At 43.1% G+C, this 13,347-nt stretch overlaps 1 protein-coding gene across 1 annotated transcript in view; it reads right to left on the reverse strand.

Moving 5' to 3' along the window:
- Window positions 1-2,335: 2,335 nt before the first annotated feature.
- The window catches only part of LOC120997516 (spermatogenesis-associated protein 7 homolog), a 305,575-nt gene continuing 294,563 nt past the window's right edge, over window positions 2,336-13,347 (reverse strand). Inside the window, exon 11 of the mRNA XM_040427597.1 lies at window positions 2,336-2,632. Within this exon, the coding sequence (XP_040283531.1) occupies window positions 2,483-2,632 (150 nt within the window). The 3' untranslated portion in view covers window positions 2,336-2,482. The remainder of the gene's footprint in view (window positions 2,633-13,347) is intronic.

Below are 13,347 nucleotides of genomic sequence, written 5' to 3' on the forward strand. Positions count from 1 at the left end.
TGTTAAACAGGTCTCTGCGGGTCCGGAGGTTCCGGATGGAATCCGTCCGATTCGTTATTGCTTCTCTTCTTCCAGGGGAGTTCCTCGCGTCTGTGGACATACAAGACTCCTATTTGCATGTCCCTATAACAGAATCTCACCACAGGTTTCTGCGCTTCGCTGTCGGCGGGCAGCATTACCAGTTTGTCGCCCTTCCCTTTGGGCTGGCTACAGCCCCTCGGGTATTCACAAAGATCTTGGCGCTCTTTTGTACCAGGGGCATATCTCTGTTGCCCTACCTGGACGACATACTGATAAAGGCTTCCTCCCTTCCTCAGGCCAAGGACAGCGTCCGAATCACTGTTCAGACTCTGGAACAGTTCGGCTGGCTGATCAATGTCCAGAAGTCATCTCTTCACCCCTCTCAGAGGGTGACCTTCCTAGGGATGGTTCTGGACACCACGGCAGCTCGGATATTCCTTCCGGATTCCAAGTCCTCGATTTGGCTCTGTCTTCCCTCCAGGCGGCTCCCTTTGAACCTCTGAGGGAGGTTTCTTTGAGTCTTCTCACCTGGAAGGTGGTCTTTTCGGTGGCCATCACCTCGATCAGGAGGGTATCGTAGCTGGCCGCTCTTTCTTCTCGGGAGCCCTTTTTGGTCTTCCACCAGGATACGGTGGTGCTACGCCCGGTCCCTTTATTTTTGCCCAAGGTGGTTTCCGCCTTCCACCTTAATGAAGATATAGTCCTGCCCTCTTTTTGTCCGTCCCCGGCGAACCGCAACGAGCGCGCTCTCCATTCTCTGGACGTTGTCCGTGCTCTGCGAGTGTACCTGTCGGTTACTGCTTCTTTCCGCCGTACGGATTCCCTTTTCGTGTTTCCTGAAGGGCCTCGTAAAGGTCTGGCGGCTTCCAAGGTCTCGGTAGCTTGGTGGATTCGGTCGGCTATTGCCGCTGCCTATCGTGCCCGTGGCAGGGTTCCCCCAGCTGGGGTTACCGTGCACTCCACCAGGGCGGTGGGGGCCACCTGGTCGTCCTTGCATACCTTTACAAAGTTTTACCAACTGCACTCGTTGGCATCGGCTGATGCTGTCCTTGGGCGCAAGGTATTGCAGGCGGTGGTTCCTATTTGACCGCTGTAGTGTAGTCTGATCCTGTAGTCGTGCTCCCTTCCATCTATCCCCTACTTTTTCCTATCGTACACGAGAAGTAGTGAGCAGATGTATAAAGACTACACAGAGTTGGTTTGTAGTCTGTAACCATAGAGACGTGCACCTTGTAGTTTCACAACAGCTGGAGTGCCGAAGATTGCTGACCCCTGTCTTAGATGCATCGGAGCAATACAAAAATGAGTTGCAAATGTTTACACACCTTTTTAAACATGTACAGTATAAGTATTATAAAAGGAACACTGAGGCTGGGTTTTGTTTTTAAGTCCTCATGCACTCCACGTGCTGTCTGCATCCGTTGCTCAGTTCTGCAGCCCTGCATAAAAAAAATAAAAAATAGAACATGTCCTATTCTTGTTTGTTTTTGTGGACAAGAATAGGCCTTTCTATCTAGGGCGGGACTTTCAGTTTCGCAAAATGTGGAACGCACATGACTGGTATCCGTAATTTGTGGGCTGCAAAACACTGTACGGTCGTGTGCATTAGACCTAAGGCCAAAGAAAACAATATTTTGTCAATATACTCCTCTAAACGCTTGTTTAAAAAAAAAAAAAGTTTTTAATGAGCATTTTTGATGATTTTAATTTTAATTTATTTATTAGAAACATGCATTTTTTTTGTCTGTTGGGAAACACCATAAAAAATTGCCACACCCAGAGCAGGCTGCAACTTTCACTGACCTTATGTAATACATTCTATATTTCATTAGGGATTTTTGTGTAACGTGTCATCAGTTGTAGAAAAAAAATGGCATAAAAAAAATGCAGCGTGTTATGGTAAGAGCTGTGAGTGAATCTAACCTTATTGGTTACATAATGGATTCTCTTTAAAAGCTATTTTGGGCTAAAAATAATTTTTTCAATTGTTTTAAAATTGTTCTTTATTCTGACGTTTTTGAGATACAGGGGTTAAAAATCTGTCTGTTGCGGACTGTCATTTATGAGTCCTCTCAGCTGATGGCTCAAGCCTTATCTCTGATCTCCTGACCTCATAAACAGTATGACTAAACTCTTATCAAACCCATAAGAATATGGCTTAAGTGAGTGTTCATGAGGTCAGGAGATAAGGCTTCACATGAGCCTTCAGCTGAAAGGATAGTATGCAAACAGACTGATTTTCAACCCCTGCATCTCAAAAACTGCTGGAAAATTTTAATAAAGACCAACAGAAAAAAAAAAATTCAGTCCAAAATGAGTAAAATGCAATCATAACAAAAGAAAATTGGCCCAGACGTGTCCATAGGCCTTTAAGAAGAAAATCTAGTACATTGTGGATGGAATTTTCCGTATCTGATGCAGGATATAGTCCGTGGGACTGTTGCTAAGACATTACAAGTTGTCACGGTTCTGTCAGGAGTCTGTTGAGGTTTCGCTGCAGAGGAAGATTTCCCGAGCCGTATTGTGTCCCATCATAGCTGATGGAAAAGTCTAACTTCACGCTCCTTTCTAGTTCATCTCGGAGTTCCTCCACCAGGATCTCCTTCTTCAGCTGCAGAGATAACAGAATAACGCTAGTACTACGTGGTGACAATGGTAAAATCATGAGCCTGAGGACCTGGCACCTCTCCTGACAAGTCTTCTGTTGTAAATACTTGGATACCACATAAAATAAATCCGCAGTATCTTTTATTTTTATTCTGCTTGGTACTGCTCCTCTGTTCCTCAAGAAATGTATGATTGACATCTTGGTGTTACCATTCCCCATATCAATAGGGCATGTGCCTACACACTGTCTGATCAGTGCTGGCAGGACTAGGGGAATGATAATGCCCAGTTCTCCATTTAGGGTAGGTTCACATGGAGTTTTTGGGGAGGAGGTTTGAGGCAGGGCCAGAAGTGGATCCAGCAGAAAGGAGAAGTAAAGATCCTTCCTTTTTATATTTCAAAATAATTTCAAATCTACTTATGGCTTATGAAAAACTTGCAGGAAAATCGGTCTCAAAACTTCCTTCTACAAAACTCCTTGTGAACCTACCCTTAGGGCTCTTTCACAAGAGCGGATGCCGTGCGGGTAATCTGCTGCGTGAAAGAGAGCCAAGCCCCGCTCCGGACAGCAGAGACACGGAGCATTAACATGATTGATAATTCTCTGTGCCTCTCTGTGATCTTCTTACTACAAAATCACAGTGAGATAAAGTTGTCACCATGATTTTGTAGTAAAAAGATCACAGAGAGGCACGGAGCATCATCAATCATGTTAATGCTCCGTGTCTCTGCTCTCCGGAACGGGGCTTGGCTCTCTTTCACGCAGCGGATTACCCGCACGGGATTCGCTTGTGTGGAAGAGCCCTTAGGATAGCTACCTTGAGTGACAGCTGCAGGCAACTTGGTGTATTCCTTTTGGTCTGCAGCTATGGTTTACTAGCTATATGTAAGGCTCCATTCACACGTCCGCAAATGGGTCCGCATCCGTTCCGCAATTTTACGGAACGGGTGCGGACCCATTCATTCTCTATGGGGACGGAATGGATGCGGAGCACAGTGTGCTGTCCGCATTTGTGGAGCGCGGCCCCGATCTTCGGGTCCGCAGCTCCGCAAAAGATAGAACATGTCCTATTCTTGTCCGCAGCTGCGGACAAGAATAGGCATTTCTTTAGGGGTGCCGGGTGGGTGTGTTGCAGATCCGCAATGCACCGCGGACGTGTGAATGGAGCCTAAACAGTTTTAGTATGAAAAGGAATTCACATAGCCCTAGCCTTATCAATGCATTTCCAGGAGGTATAACAGAGGAAAAGTCAAAATGCAGATTTCTGAGAAGAGGCAGTGAAAATGTCATCACGCCTGGCCCTGTCAATTAAAGTGGAGAGGGCGCGGCAGTTGCAGAGAGAGCGGAGCCTCTAGGTGTAACGGTAACACCCCCGTTGCTCCTAGAAGCTCATTTGCATATATTTTTCTCAGCAATGCGGGCACATATGAAGATGGAACCCACACAGTTGCCTTCAGCTGCCAAGTGCACATGTAACAGGTCACCCAGTGTCATAGGGACAAATCTGCTGATAGATGGGCTTTAAATTTCTTACTGTCCCCCTCTATAAGAAACTCTCATCCTCATACAGATTCATAGTTTCTGGACAGCAGAGCTTTGTTCACAGATTTATTGTGCTGCATGACGGATCTTTTCACCCAATCGGCAGCGCACTTACATAGGCCGACTATCAGGGACAAGCATTCGTGGTAACATTCGTACCTGATAACTATAGATGAGAGAATTTCAGGTTATGAAATTCGTTCACGCTTTGTTTTCTGGTAAAAGCAGAATTGCGTTATGGATTCCGTTACCGTGGACCATAACGCAACTCTATGACGGAATGCATAACGGAACGCCTTTAGAGGCATTCCGTCATAATAGAAGTCTATGGGCTGCAAAACTGATCCGTCCCGTTTCGGTTATGCAGGAGAGGACTCCCCTGCATAACGGAAACTGGATGGATTCGTTTTGCAGCCCATAGACTTCTATTATGACGGAATGCCTCTAAAGGCGTTCCGTTATGCATTCCGTCATAGAGTTGCATTATGGTCCACGGTAACGGAATCCATAACGCAATTCTGCTTTTACCAGAAAACAAAGCGTGAACGAATTTCATAACCTGAAATTCGCTCATCTCTACTGATAACCTACAATCAGGCTGTGTAAACCTGCCATTGGATTGCCAGTTAATTCATACTACAATTTCTATGCAACACTGCACAGAGGTCTACTAAAAAGATAGAAAGTTAGGGCTCATACACACGAATGTATTTTCTTTCCATGTCCGTTCCGTTTTTTTTTTGTGGACCGTATACGGAACCATTCATTTCAATGGGTCTGCAAAAAAAAAAACCTGAAGGTACTCCGTGTGCATTCCGTATCTCCGTTTTGCAAAAAAATAGAACATGTCCTATTATGGTCCGCATTACGGACAAGGATAGGACTGTTCTATTAGAGGCCAGCTGTTCTGTTCCGCAAAATACGGAATGCACACGGACGTCATCCGTATTTTCTGCGGACTGCAAAATACATACGGTCGTGTGCATGAGGCCTAATAGTCATGAAAAATATGCGAAAATTCCTCATGACAGGATTGGGAGTACGAATATATGCTGTGTTATGCAGTTTATGTATCCTGCTCACAATAAACAGAACAAGGTTTACATACCAGTAACCGTTAAATAACATATACTGCACAATATAGTACTACATAAGGCCCCCTGCACACGAACGTGTGCGCCCCGTGGTCGTGGTGTGGGCCGCAATGCACGAGCACAGTCCGTGGGGCAGCCGCAGCGGATCACGGACCCATTAACTTGAATGGGTCCGCGATCCGGCTGTTCCGCAAAAAGATAGGACATGTTCTATCTTTTTGCGGAACGGAAGTACGGGAGGAAACCCCACGGAAGCACTCCGTAGGGTTCCTTTCCATGCTTCCATTCCGCATCTCTGGATTTGCGGACCCAGTCAAGTGAATGGAGCAGAAAGGACGGATTCGGCACTGAGCTGAACGGAGCCTACGGACCCCATAGACTATAATGGGGGTCCGTTAGCTTTCCGCTCAGAGGAAGATTTTTGAAGCGGAGACAAAAGTCCTGCGCGCACAACTTTTGTCTCTGCTCCAAAATCATCTTCTGAGCGGAAACCTCAGTTATGTGCCGAATCCGTCCTTTCCGTTCTGCTCCTATATGTGAACTCAGCCTTAAAAGGACACTGACAGGCCCTATAAACATATTTAGTTATTCCTATGCAGTCATAGGTCTATTAAAGTGTATTCCAATGATATAAGAGTACCCCCTGTCCGCATTGTAAACCATGTAAAAACAACTTTATATTCATCTGTCAATCACCTTCCTTTGTGCCCAAGGGGCGGTTTTTCTCCTATCTTTGTGCCCAGATGTGCCCCAACTGTCGATTCCTACCGCCGTTCAGCTCATTATTATTCACTGCGCTGGGCGGCTCTTACATTCCCCGATCCTGTCAGCGGAGAGAAGTGTTTCTTGGCCGGCGCAGTTGCATTAACTATCTGAATTTCTGATGACATCAGCGCTCTGAAGCACTGGATACGAGTGCCTTGGAGGAGAGATCGGACGCAGGCGCATTCAATTACAGGCTTGGGAGGGTGCCGGCGCATGCGCAGATGGTCTGATTGAGGCCGATGCCCATAAGTCTCTATCGGGCATGCGTGGGAACTGACAGGATCGGGGAATGTAAGAGCCGCCCAGCGCAGTGAATAATAATGAGCTGGGCGGCGGTAGGAATCGACAGTTGGGGCACCGCTGGGCACAAAGGTAGGAGAAAAAACGCCCCTTGGGCATAAAGAAATGTGATTGACAGATGAATATAAAGTAGTTTTTACATGGTTTAAAATGCGGACAGGGGGTAGTCTTCTATCATTGGAATACACTTTAATAGACCTATGACTGCATAGGAATAACTAAATATGTTTATAGGGCCTGTCAGTGTCCCTTTAATGTTAATTAGAGATTAGTAATTAGTAAAAATCAACTTTGACTGCAAATATAAAAGCAACTGGGTGTTGATTTCAGCAACTTTTTAGTTAAGAATCTCTAAATCAAATCAAATTGAACTTTAACATTCAATGTTAAACAAAAATGTCTGAGATACATTTTTGAGGTATTTTTCCCTGCTGCATTTTCATCTACAAAATGCTGTATTTCAAAAATATTCCCCAGTTGAAATAAAATGCATGTGTCCTTTATTCAAAAATTTCCATAGTTTTTTCTGCAAAAACACAGCAATGCAAAAAAATATATAAAATACAAAAATGCCACAAAAAAACTGTGTGAAGCTGTGTGAATAAACAAATTAAAATCATTGGTTAAGGGCTCATGCACATGACTGTATGCCCTCTGAGACATACGGTCCGTGAGCCGCATACATCGTGCGCACAGCATCAAAGGTTACTATGATACTGTGCACATCGGGCCGCCCGCAGGACTATTGTCCCGCACTCATATGTCATATGAGCGCACGATGTATGCCGCTCCGGGACATATGTCCCGCTCACGGACCGTATGTCTCGGAGGGCATACGGTCGTGTGCATGAGCCCTAAGTGTGTTATGCACATGTGACATATGAAAGATGCGTATTTCACACTTCCATGTCCTTGATGACAACTATAGTTGACAAAGGCTCTGGATGGGCCAAAGTGCGTCCTATGTAACAACTGATAAAAGCTTATTGAAGAAAGCGAGTGCCAGGATTATCTGCTGGCAATGCATCCCTTCCACGTGCACCACCACAAGCCCGAGTGCCAAAAAGATCTTCTCCTCATGGTGACATCCATAACAAGGTGGTCAGTAGTTTGTCCATGAAGGGTCCGTGGCTTCTGGCCTCCATGTGTCATCCGTATTCCACGTTCATTGTAGGCCGAAAATTAGTTTCCAGAACATCTCCTAACTAGTGGTCTGTGAAGACCACTGACAGAACATGGATGCTATTCATGGTCAGCGGTTTTCATAGACCCATAGACTTAAATGGGGGTGGTGTCTCTGTGGTTCCATGGACCAGTGGGAAAACTACTCATGTAAATAAGCACATTAAAGTCAATGGGTAAGTGTGCTGTCCATGGAGAACACAGACAGCACATGTGTGTAATTCACTGCTGTGTGATTTCTGGGGTTGCATATTTTTCACCAGTTTTCGGATGTTCGGTCTCAGCTCAGTTGTCGCTAGTTGCAGAATTGACTGAAGATCCTCATTAGTAATTCTGCGCCTAAATTTTGACTTGCTAATGTTCCTAATAGAAAATGCCTGCTCGCAAGGGTATGTTGACCCAAACAGGCAGGCATAAGTAGCTGCTCTTTCACACTATTTTGGATATTAATCTCCTGGCACACATTTATAGAAGTTAAGTAAATCCCCTTCTGTAAACTTGTTTCGTAGACTGTCACATGACTGAAGATCAATGAGTTCCAGTTGAAATTCTGGGGGTGCGTCATCAGGAATAACTGAAAAGGGGTCTGCAAACATCTCAAAACCCTTTTTCTAATTTTTAAAATCGGTGAAGCGGTGCTCAAATATGGACATGTGCAAGTTTTTCTACACACTCCGAGATGTTTGCGTCACTGCCACTTTTTTGTCTACATGCTGGGAAATGCACAAGATTGCCATTTTCAAGGTAAGATTGGAACAATTTTAGCTTGGATTGAAATGCAAAGATATAGTTACAAAGATTACTAACAAGCTGATTTTCCCCTTGTAGTTTTGAATTCAGTGCATTCAGATGTTGTGTGATGTCTACCAAGAAAGCAAGGTCACCCAGCCACTTGTCACCTTGTAGTTCTTCAACTATTTTATCCTTCTGAACAAGAAATAATTGTATTTCTTCTAACAATTAAAAAAAAAAGTTGCAAGGTTTTCCCCCCGGCTCATCCACCTTACTTCTGTATAAAAAAAACAGGTCCTGATATTTAGTATCAATCTCTTCTAGAAAAGATTTAAACTGCCGATGGTTGAGACATCGCGATTTTACGAAGTTGACATCACTGACAACAACTTTCATTACCTTTTCAAATCCAAGCTCTTTTCCACACAGGGATTGTTGGTGGAGGATGCAATGAAACTGAATCCGCTGGTGCTTGTGCTCTCCAAGGCGTTGCCGTAACAGAGGAACCATATCACTTTTGGGGCCTTTCATGGCTGGAGCTCCATCAGTAACCATTCCAACTAGCTTACTAAACCTAGATCCATCTTGGCACATAATTCCAATATACCGCTTAACAAATCACTTCCCTTTGTTTGCCCTTGAAAGGAGATCATTCCAAGTAATCCCTCAAAACTGTCAAAATCTGTGGTGACCCCACGAATAAAAACCAGTAGTTGAGCAGTGGGACTGATATCTGTTGACCAATCTGCCGCCAGAGAAAATAAAATAATTTTTTTTGCCTTTTCTTCTGTCTGTCCTGAGCCATATCCGCAATCCTGCGTTGAACAGTCATACGACTGAGGCCTCTTGCACACGAGCGTGTGTCCCCTGTGGCCGCAATACACAGGACACCGGCCATGTGCATTCCGCATCACGGATGCGGACCCGTTCATGAATGGGTCCCCAAATCCGGAGATGCGGTGCGGAACGGAACCACAGAACTTAAACACTACGGAGTGCTTTCGTTGGGTTCCGTTCCGCAAAAAGATAGAACTTGTCCTATCTTTTTGCGGAACGGACGAATCGCGGACCCCATTCAAGTGAATGGGGTCGCGATCCGCATGCAGCTGGCCCACGGTCAATTTGTGGTCCGCAGCACGGGCACGAGGGACACACGTTCCTGTGAAAGAGGCCTGAGGCTAATAAATTCAAATTTTTTAACAGACTCTGGGCATAGTTTCTGTGAAGAAACAATTAAGCACTTTTTTACAACGTCACCATCTGTGAATGGTCTAGAAGACTTTGCAATCAATTCTGATATTTCATAACTAACTTCCATAGCCGTTTCACTTTCTTTAGATATCTTGGTGAACATAGTCTGCTGGACAGTTAGGCTGCGCTGTAAAGAGAAGATGTTTTGTTTGCGCAATTCTCCCTTAAATTGCTCAAAATTGGAATGTTTGGTTTCGTAGTGCTGCTTAACATTGAATTCCTTCGGCACTGCAACTACACTTTTGCAAATTAAGCAAACTAGCTTTCCTCTTTCTTCAATAAAGAAGAATTTTTCTGTCCAGGTCTCATTAAATTTCCTGTTCTCATCTGCAATTTTTCTCTTCTTCGCACTGCCTGCAGCATCCATTTTAGCTGTCTCAGATCTGTGAAAAATATATCACATATAGGTTGTTGAACAGGAGAATTTAAAGTGTAACTGTCATCCTTTTTTTATTTTTGTGATGTATAGAGTCAGTGATGCTGACTCCATAGAAATGAATGGAGGGCGGCTGCGCACGCTCGGTTCTCATTGTAGGTGCAGGTCCCAGAAGTGGGACCCGCACCTATCAGACAATAGGGGCATATCCTAGCGATATACCCCCATTGTCTGAGATGGCAAAACCCCTTTAATACCTCTTCTAACAGCTGATAGGTCATCAGTATCAGATCTGTAGGGGTGCGACACCACAGACCCCCACCTATCTAAGGATAATTCATTCATTTCCTGGATAACCCCTACCCCTTCACGCATTTTGACGTACAGGTACGTCATTGTGTGCCAGCGATGTATGGCGCAGGCCTCTGCAGTGAGCCCGCTCCATACGCGCAATCTGCCAACTGTATGATAAAGCCAGCATCCAGCCGCACTGACAGGAAGCGGCGATTGCGCCACCCCTGCCATTTAACCCCTCAGGTGCCGCGATCAAGGCTGATCGCGGCACCTGTGAAGTGATGCGGCTCTATCTTCCTTCCGATCGGAGCCCCCGCAGTGAAATCACGGGGCTCTGATCGATTGCCATGGCAGCCTGGACGCTGCTGAAGCGATCCAGGCCTGTCATTGCTTTCTCCATACTGAGCTATGCCACGAGGCACAGCGCAGAATGGAGTGTGTAAAAATCCTATTCACCGTAATAGATCTCTATTATGGTGAATAGGAGAGGGGATCAAAAGATCCCATGTACGAGGCCGCTATGGGGGCTAATTGTTGTAAAAAAAAAAAAAAAAAAAGTTAAAAAACACCAATATATTAAAAGTTTGAATCACCCCCCTTTCCCAATTTTACATATAAAAATACATAAACAATAAAAAAAATAAACAAACATATTGAGTATTGCCGCATCTGAAAATGTCTAAAGTATTAAAATATTTTTCAAAAATAATGTGCGGTGAACACAGTAACAGAAAAAAAAAATTAAAAACACGCGATTTGCCTTTTTTTTTGTCATTTTGTCCCCCCCAAAAATTTAAGAACGGTGATCAAAATGTATATACTACAAAAATGGCATCAATGAAAACTACAGTTCGTTATGCAAAAAACAAGCCCTTATAAAGCTCTGTAGACCGCAATATAAAAAAGTTATGGCTGTCAGAATATAGCGATGCAAAGAAAATTTAGAATTTACTAAAGGTTTACATTTTTTTTAAAGTAGTAAAACAAAAAAAACTGTTTAAGTTAGGAATCGCCGCATTCGTATTGAGCCGCAGAATAGGAACGTCAGGTCATTTTTCGTGCATAGTGAATGCTCTGATGTCAAAATGGTGGAATTCTGTATTTTTTTTTATTTTGCCGCACAAATAATTTTTTAATTTTTTTCTAATACAAGACATGGTAAATTAAATGGTGGCATTAAAAAATGCATCTTGTCCCGCAAAAAATAAGCCCTCATATATCTATGTGAACAGAAAAATAAAAAATGTATGGCTTTTGAAACATGAGGAGGAAAAATCAAAAATGTAAAAATGAAAATAGGCCTGGTCTTGAAGGGGTTAAGTACCGGGCCCATTTTCATTTTTTTCTCGCTACTTTACAATAGCCATAACTTAATTTTCCATTCATATAGCCATATGAGGGCTCATTTTTAGTGGGATATGTGCATTTTTTTAATGGCGCCATTTAATTTATCATGTCTTTTGTTAATAAACAAAAAAAAATTCTTTGAGGGTTGAAATGGAAAAAAAAACACAATTTTAACAAGGTTTTTTCAGTTTTGATATGGCGTTCACTGTGCTCAAAAAAATGACATGACGTCATTATTCTGCGGCTCAATCTGAATACATCAATACCAAATTTGTATCGTTTTTTTTGTTTTTACTACTTTTAAAAAATAAAAAGCCGTAACTTTTTTTTTTATTTCCGTCTACAGAGCTCTTTGAGGGCTTGTTTTTTGTGGGACAAACTGTAGTTCACAATACTACCATTTTTTGGGTGCATTAAACTTTTTGATCACTGTTATTCAGTTTTTTGGGGGGGAGATAAGGTGACCAAAAATGTCAAATCTTGTTTTTATTTTTATTTTCCGTTACGGTGTACACAGCCCAGGAAAAATATTTTTATATATTAATAGTTCAGACATTTTCGGACGCAGCGATACCTGTTTATGTTTATTTAATTGTTTATTTTTATGTCTAAAATTTAAACTTTTAATATTTTTATGTTTTTTTACATAACTTTTTTGGGGGCTAGAACCTGGGATCTTTTGATACCTTGTCACATTCACCACAATAGATATCTACCTGATAAGCTGTGCTACAGTGGATATAAAAAGTCTACACACCCCTGTTAAAATGTCAGATTTCTGTGCTGTAAAAAAACGAGACAAAGATAAATCATTTCAGAACTTTTCCACCTTTAATGTGACCTATAAACTGTACAACTCAATTAAAAAACAAACTGAAATCTTTTAGGTAGAGGGAAGAAAAAAAAACTAAAATAATGTGGTTGCATAAGTGTGCACACCCTCTTATAACTGGGGATGTAGCTGTGTTCAGAATTAAGCAATCACATTCACAATCCTGTTAAATAGGAGTCAGCATACACCGGCCATCATTTAAAGTGTCTCTGATTAACCCCAAATAAAGTTCAGCTGCTCTAGTTGGTCTTTCCTGAAATTTTCTTAGTCGCATCCCACAGCAAAAGCCATGGTCCACAGAGAGCTTCCAAAGCATCAGAGGGATCTCATTGTTAAAAGGTATCAGTCAGGAGAAGGGTGCAAAAGAATTTCCAAGGCATTAGATATACCATGGAACACAGTGAAGACAGTCATCATCAAGTGGAGAAAATATGGCACAACAGTGACATTACTAAGAACTGGACGTCCCTCCAAAATTGATGAAAAGACAAGAAGAAAACTGGTCTGGGAGGCGACCAAGAGGCCTCCAGCAACATTAAAGGAGCTGCAGGAATATCTGGCAAGTACTGGCTGTGTGGTACATGTGACAACAATCTCCTGTATTCTTCATATGTCTGGGCTATGGGGTAGAGTGGCAAGACGAAAGCCTTTTCTTACGAAGAAAAACATCCAAGCCAGGCTACATTTTGCAAAAACACATCTGAAGTCTCCCAAAAGCATGTGGGAAAAGGTGTTTTGGTCTGATGAAACAAAAGGTTGAACTTTTTGGCCATAATTCCAAAAGATATGTTTGGCGCAAAAACAACACTGCACATCACCAAAAGATGTGGTGGCAGCATCATGCCAAGGGACGGTTTTTCTTGAGCTGGAACTGGGGCCTTAGTTAAGCTAGGGGGAATTATGAACAGTTCCAAATACCAGTCAATATTGGCACAAAACCTTCAGGCTTCTGCTAGAAAGCTGAACACGAAGAGGAACTTCATCTTTCAGCATGACAACGATC

This window comes from Bufo bufo, chromosome 4 (assembly GCF_905171765.1).
Source record: "Bufo bufo chromosome 4, aBufBuf1.1, whole genome shotgun sequence".
Classification (NCBI taxonomy): Eukaryota; Metazoa; Chordata; class Amphibia; order Anura; family Bufonidae; genus Bufo; species Bufo bufo.